This window comes from Buceros rhinoceros, unplaced genomic scaffold (assembly GCF_000710305.1).
Source record: "Buceros rhinoceros silvestris isolate BGI_N320 unplaced genomic scaffold, ASM71030v1 scaffold1117, whole genome shotgun sequence".
In the NCBI taxonomy this organism is placed as follows: Eukaryota; Metazoa; Chordata; class Aves; order Bucerotiformes; family Bucerotidae; genus Buceros; species Buceros rhinoceros.
Genome location: NW_010420258.1, coordinates 117,698 through 125,444, shown reverse-complemented (window position 1 = coordinate 125,444; position 7,747 = coordinate 117,698). Strand labels below are relative to the sequence as shown.

General features: G+C 38.3%; 1 protein-coding gene across 1 annotated transcript in view; it reads left to right on the top strand.

Moving 5' to 3' along the window:
* The window catches only part of MAN1A1 (mannosidase, alpha, class 1A, member 1), a 111,447-nt gene that overhangs the window by 7,848 nt on the left and 95,852 nt on the right, over nucleotides 1-7,747 (top strand). The window contains exon 2 of the mRNA XM_010139225.1: nucleotides 4,639-4,754. Coding sequence (XP_010137527.1) covers nucleotides 4,639-4,754 — 116 coding nt within the window. The remainder of the gene's footprint in view (nucleotides 1-4,638; nucleotides 4,755-7,747) is intronic.

The following is a 7,747-nucleotide window of genomic DNA, read 5'->3' as shown; positions in this document are numbered from 1 at the left end:
CCCCCCTTCCCGCCTTCGCCGCAGACAGAACTTCACTTTTTTCCCGCCCAGGAGCGCAGCTGCACAAAGCCCCCAGGCCAGGCATCATCTCTGATCTTCGCTGTTGGCTGCCTGCCCAGAACCAGCTGCCCAGGGCTCCGGCCTTGAAAAGAACAATTTGTGTCAACATTCACTACCCTTTTTTTCCCCCCCTGTTCCCTCAGGTTTTTTCCTTTGGTTTGTAATTATATACATATATATAATAGGATATAGTTATGTATGAATTTATTGTTTATTAAAAGTTTGTTTCAGTTATCCGAGCAGACCGAGGTGTGAATTTCTTCTTTCCCTTTTAAACTCCTTCTGTCTTTAATAAGACAGAGGAGAATCGTTAAGGGAATTCAAAGGGTTGTTTTACCTCGGGCCCTCGACCCTTAACAGCTTGTCATCCATAGCAGTTGTCTCTGCAGTGACTCCCTGGAAACTCATACGAGTTATTCATCCTCTGATCACTTTTTTTATTCTGCTCTTCTTGCCTGCCCCAAGACACGACTCCATTCTCTAATGCAATCTCCTCTTCTTATTTGCACGCATGTACCTTTACACGGTTAGACATTAGAAAGCGTGCTGTTTAAGTGGACCCACTGTGGATTACCCAGAGACGCTCTGTGCTTTTATCACACAATTCTGATATGCTGGGTAATCACTCAGTTAATCATCCACAAGTCTTGTTAGCAGCAGGTGGTTCTTACTTTCTTCCAGATCATTGCTAAAGGTTCCAAGTGTTATACTGGAAAGGATGCCCTGTAGATGCTACTAGATAGTCCACTTGAAGTTTCATGTTGACCGATTTCCTTTGCTTTCTCTTCAGTTAATTAGCTTGTAGGCTATGTCACATGTTCTCTTTTAATTGCTTGTGTGGAATAAAAGAGGAGAGAGAAAAACAAGCAGGTTTGACAAAGGAAGTAAAATGGAGCATATGTGAGTACTTGGTCTGGAGGTTTTGGTAGACACTAATGATGTTTCACTTTGGTAGTCTTTTACATCTGCTTATCTCTTTTCTCATCAAAACTACTCCCTTCAAGGTTATGCTTTATGAATTTCAAGTCCATTTTTTCTACCGTGAGTAAACTATTTTTTGTATTACCTGAGAAATACATCTGTAATTACCTGAGGCGCCTGAATTTGCTCCAAGTATTGCTTGTGATGTCTTCCTTCAGCCTAGAGCAGCTATGAAACTCTACGGCAGGGACTGCAACTTTGCTGGCACTTATCTGTAACCCAGTGCTCACTGTTAAGTTAATAGCAGCACCTTATGTGCATAGCAAAACAGTCCTCCTGTCCAAATATTCTGTGTCACATGAGTGTGCATTATAATTGCCGAGCAATAATCTGTGCTTCTTCTAGACCACAACTACTGTGTAATTCATTGGGAATGCTGTGCAGGAACTGACATGAATGATAACTATACTTAATTCATGTGATGTGATTTGAGATGCATAGCATATATAAGGTTGTGAAATACTTGGTCTTATTCCCTAATAAGAAATACTCATTTAAATTCTTTACCTTCCCTTTTCTTCCTATTTTTCTTTTTTTCTTGCTCCCCTTGTTTGTCTGGCTGGTTATAAATGAGCTGTTCAGCTGCACATTTTCCTTAACACTCTCAAGTTTGGATTATCCTGTTGGCTAACTTAGCATAAACTGCAATAGGGCACAAGTCATAATTCTGTCTTCTAAACTGACACTTTAAAAATGCATTCTGTGTTCCTTTATCAGGAATTTTGAAGTACGGCTGTTCAAAACAAACTTGACTATTGAATTGTCACTTTAATTGCTTTGTTTTGTTTCCTGGAGCCTTCAGAATAGTAGCAAAAGTTGTTTCAAATAAAGTCAAATTTACTTGAGATTCTCCCATTTCCTTCTGTAGGAAAGGGGTCTATGATCTAAGCAGACCATATAGGCCAGATTCAGAAAAAAAAAAATCACAAAGTGGGTGACTCCAAGGGTGTCCCAACTTATTTCTCGATAAGTTTGAATTCTTCTTTTTCTTCTGAATGACCAGTGAGTTGCAGCTCAAGAACTAATCATTAAAATTGAAAGCTCAACTGATTAGAGGTGATGTTTGCTGTATTACAAGAGGATTATCACCAAGAATGTTATCACACAGTGAGCCTATCGCAATCCACTCTACCAAATGAAATTATAGATGATTTTCCCATAAGAAGAGCTCAGCTGTAAAAGTTCACCAGGAGCTGCTTTTGTTGTGTGGGGTTCCTAAACATCTCCAGAGCCTTTGCAGGTGTCCTTTGCAGTTTTCCACAACTGCCCTCACTTTTTCATGAGCTCAGAAAAATACAAGTTACTTAGCCAAGTGTAAAGGAATCCTTTTTGTTTACTATGAGAGAAGGGCAGCCAAGCTCCAAGTCAGTTGTGGTAAGATACGATGTCTTTCTTACCGAAGTATGCAGCAGTTTTATTAGTGGAGTATCTGGGGGAAAACATACAGATTACTTCCTTCAGAGTAGGAAAGGGACATTCCAAAAAGGATTTGTCCTGGTTTTGGCTGAAATAAAGTTAATTGTCTTCCTAGTAGCTGGTGTAATTCTGTGTTTCGGATTTAGGATGAGAATGATGTCGATAACACACTGATGTTTAGTTGTTGCCAAGCAGTGTTTATACTAAGTCAAGGACTTCTCAGCTTCTCCTACTGCCAGCAGAGCCTGGGAGTTCACATGAATCTGGAAGGGGACAGCCGGGGCAGCTGACCCAAACAAGTCAAAGGGGTATTCCATACTATATGATGTCATACCAGTATGACTAGGGGAGGCTGGCTGGGGCGCACCGCGTCTTGGGGATTGGGTGGGCATTGGTCAGCAGATGGTGAGCAATTGCATTGTGCATCACTTCTTTTGTATATTCTGTTATTATATTCTTAAGTTTTCCCCTTCCTTTTCTCTCTTATTAAACTGTCTTTATATCAACCCATGAGTTTTACTTTCCCTCCCACCTTCCCTGATTTTCTCCCCCATCCCACTGGAGCAGGGTGGGGAGAGGGGGGAGCGACTGGCCTGGCTGTGTGGTGCTTAATTTCCAGCTGGGGTTAAACCACAACAGGATGGTATAAGAAATTAGCAGCGGCTAAAACAAAGGGAGCATCTGGTTTTGTTAAATGTGCAAAGAAATTGTTGTAATACACTCAAGTGTTATTTTGTTTAAGATGGTACTAATGGAAAATTATTTTCTACCTGAAAGCTTAAATTAAGAAAGTTATGTCAATCCTGCTATATGGAGGTCTCCAATCGGTTCTCCATTTCATGAGGAAGCAGAAAACCTTGATGGCAGTAAACACAGGGGTTGACTGAAATAGTGGATTTCCTATTTAAATGTGAATGATTCAATTCTGATACTTGCTAAGTCTACAAAACTAAGTTTGCTTTTCCATCAGGTATTTCAGAGGCAAGATGATAATCAAGTTCTCTAAAGTTAGTTTTTGCTACTGTCTTGTTATTTGCTCAGTGCAATCAATTCCTGAATTAGTCAACTATCCACCTGAGTCATTAGACCAGCGGAGGGAGACAGGGATTGGACCTAATGACTTTCTCTGTTCCTTGCAACCTAAATTATTTTGCAATTCTAAATGTTTACTTCGGTATCTAGGGTCTTCTCTAAAGTATATTTTAACAGTAGCTTTCCCTCCTAATGATGATTGCTGGAGCCAAGCTCAAATATAAAATGGAGTAAAGTGACCTAAATTTTTTACACTATTCAGTAAATAGGAACTGAAACTATTCTTAGACGAAAGTGGTGTTTTTGAAAAGGTCATTGTAAATGTGAAGGAGCCATGCTGAAGTCATTTGAGTGGCTTTACATCCTCGCCCACCCTCCACAATTAACCTTGCAGCACAGAATCGTGAACATTTGATCCATGCCAAAGCAAACATACTGATGATATTTCATCTTGCAACATTAGGTTGAAGGTTCACTGTTATCTGCCTCTCTAGCAGAGGTAGAAGGATGCCATCTTTGCAAATAACCAGAATCTGCTCTGGAAACCAGTGTCTGGCAGTCTCTCTGAGCTGAGAAATTCACACGTGCAAGTTTGCCTTTGCTCCCCAAGTTCTCTCTTGTGCAGGTTACGTGATGATGCACAGTATCAGAAAAAATGTTTTTCAGAGAGAATGCTTCTTAATGCGCTTTCTTAACTGAAGTATGATCAGTGATTACCAGCTTCTTAAAGCTTCATGTTGTTATTGAGTATAAAAACAAAAAAAGCGACTGATTTTTTTGGGTCCAAACTTGGAGAAACAGCCATTTCTCAACTTAATGAGCTTTATAGTCTTATGAATCACATTTAGCAGTGAACTGTTCCATCAGAGTTTCAAAATGCAAAATCATGGCTGAAAATGCAGTACATCAGAACTGCTCTTCAAAACTTCTTTAGTGGAAGAATTACTTAAATATTATGATGTTGTGTTGTGGCATGGGAATCAAAGTTAGGACTGGGAATTACTAGTTGCCCACTTGAATGCTTATACATCAAATTTTTAATGGGATTAATTGAAACGATATTTTGAAATTAGAATGAATTTAAATATCTATATCTAACTGAAAAGCCTTCTGTTGGAAAGTAAATCACTGGCTCTTTGTGTATTTCAGGTAACATTCAAGGAGCAACAATAGTGGATGCCCTTGATACACTATACATCATGGAAATGAAAGAGGAATTCAAGGAAGCCAAGGAGTGGGTTGAAAAACACTTAGATTTCAATGTGGTAAGTAGTGTTGCTGATTAACATTTAATGCTCTGTTTAGTCTCCCGGGGCCAGTTGTGGACTCAGTTCTAATATTGCAAACACGATACAAGGCTACAGAATTTAGATCATTGATAGAGAAAACTAAGCAGGAAGTAGAAGCATGATAAACTTACTGCTCTGCTTATATGCAGTTTTTCAGTCTGAGGGATTTAGGTAGGTAAGAAGGGAAGGAGCTGGACTGAAAGGAGGGAAAAGGAATAGAGTGTTTACCATTGTAAAGTAAACAAAAAAGTTCTCAGCTCTTTTGGATAGAAGAATCGGGACACTTCAAGTGTTAATTTTTATTATGTAACACTTCACATTTTCTCTTTGTGAACTCTTCCACAAATCAGGCTTGTGGGTAGCGAAAGCCACACACCATACATACCATTTAAGCTCCTTTGTGTAGGCTAGTAGAGTTGAATCCTGTGAGTTAGACTGAACTGTTGGCACAAACTGACCCACTTTAGTCTTATGAGGCATGAGGTCATCACAACTGCATGTACAAACCATTCTGGTAAATATGCAGCTGGGAGCAACATTCATTATTGAAGTTTTTATTCTAGAAAGGCCCTGAACAGGCAAGAACCTCAGAAAAACTTCAAGTCCTGGGTTTGCTGTACTTTTTTTTCTTTTCCCTTCTTTTTTAGTGTAATTGCTAAATGAAGTACCTCTGATGAGTGTAGTAAAGTAGGAAAGCATTGTAGGCACAGTACACTGAGCACTTAAAGCTCTTGTAGTTGACGTGCATAATGTTAGAAACACTTTCTGAAAACAAAGTACTTTTTCTACTATGTTATGTAAAATTCATCTTCTCTTACATGCTTGTGAAGATTATTATTTTCAGGAGGAGGAGTTAATAAGAGTGAATATTATGTAGTTTATATAAGCAACAATTTAGTATTCATTATTAACATCATTAATAACGTAAATACAGGATAGTAAACTGCACTTCCCAAGTAGTGTCAGGTGTCTGAATGACATGCTAACTCTATCTTGTGCGTAAGATATTTTTTTCCTAAAGGACTTTTTGTAATATTAAATTCCTGACTTATTAGGGTAGCATGTATAAAAATGTAAGAACAAAGCATCATAGTAAATAGCAAATGCCACTTTAAAGGAAGAGCTGAACGCTCCTTGGAGGAACTTCATAAAGTGCTGTAGAGTGATTTATTAATATAAATCACAAAAAATATAACACTAAATATAACACTAAAATGTTTGGTTTTACATTAACCTTGCTGTACTTTGTACTGGAACCTTCTAGGTGGTGTCACCTACAATTTCAGCTCCTCTTGTTAATTTAAGTACTTTATAAAATTACATAGCACTTATTTTTTCCGATTAATCCTAAAAAGCTACAGAGTCTTTCAGAACGTCTGAAATTCTGTGTTGTGTTTGTCAATCAACGCGCCAATCCAGCAGATTTCCCCCAACTACTTTACAGATAATACTGATATGCATCAGGAGCAGTATCTTGTTCTGGATATTTCTGCAAGCAGCTGCCTTATGTTCAACACCTCACAAAATTATTTTCATAATACTTCATAATCATGTAGAATTGAATTTTATATTGGCATCAGGAATGAGTAGATGAATTTTCCCAAAGTGAAATGAGGAAGTGAAAATAAATAACCGCAATACCAGCTTGAATAATTGATGTCTGTGTGATGACTGAATTGTTTGATGCTACTCAACTAAACTTGTGTTTAGTTTCCCACTTAAAAGTTCTAGTTTCAAATGCTGCTTTGTATTTGTATCTTACGGTTTGAAGTTGGAAATTACTTAACACAAAGAACAGTAGGGTTCTTATGTGTTTAAGCATTTATCATGTATAAGGCATTACGTGACATTTTCTGCATTAATTTCTGGAAGCTCTTACTTGTTTCTGTTTTAGAACCCTTTCTTCTGTGAAAGTGATTTACTTTTAATAACTGACACACTGACATATCCTTAAGTGTTATTTCTTGCGAGTAGTATAAAACGTGTTTCTGTTTGATGTTTCTGGTTGTTTCCTGGGCAGCGACTGCTTAATCAGCTTTTGGGGAAGCATGTTTGGCCTTTATTTGTATAAACAGGATTAGTTTTTCTCTCCAATTAATCTTAGAACTATGCTTTTTAAAGCTTAAATTTTCTCTAAGATGTTCCTTACACAAATAGCTGTGACTGTATTCTGTGGCAGAATCTTTTCTCGTTATATTCTACATTAATGCAGGTGGATAAAGCAAGTTTTCCTCTGTAATGAGTGGGATACCCATTGTATGTGTTGAACTATTTGGCCAGCACTTGATCATTCTCATCACCTGATCATAAGTTTCCAAATACCCCTTGGTAAAGTGGCACTAGTTTATCCACGTGGAAGGATTTATGAAATAAAGATGACTTAATAGGACATGGCATCGGATTTCAGTCCCTCAATTCCATGGCTTGGTTTTTGGGGTTACTCTTGTTTACCCTTCTGAAGCAAACACGCTGTTTTGAGTTCGAAGGAAAATTCTAGATAAGAAAATGCCACCTTCCTCAGCAAACTTGTGAATTTTGGTAGAGCTTGCGAGCAGATGTGTTTGGTTCCCCTTTTGCAGTGTAACACTCCTAGGCAATTTTTATTATAGCGGAGCTGGGAGCCTTGTGGTTTTTATGACTGATATATCCATGTTGCAATGCTTGGAGGTTTTTTCCCTCGTAAATGCTGAAATTTCTCATATTTGATATCTTGCTGAAGTTTCAGCCAAAGTGAGTAGTCCTTCAGGAATTAAGTTGCATTGTCTGGTTCTGTCAATATTTTAAGAGATTTAGACATACTCATACCTTTGGAAAGAGTTGACATTCGCAGTGGCTAAATCCACGGTCTTTGCATCACGGATGTGTGCTCTGTTTTCCATTAAATCCCTTCTTATCCTTGGGGATGTATCTTTGCTCTTCAGTTAATACAGCTGAGGATTTAGTCTGACCTCCCCACGCGTGCTGCTGTC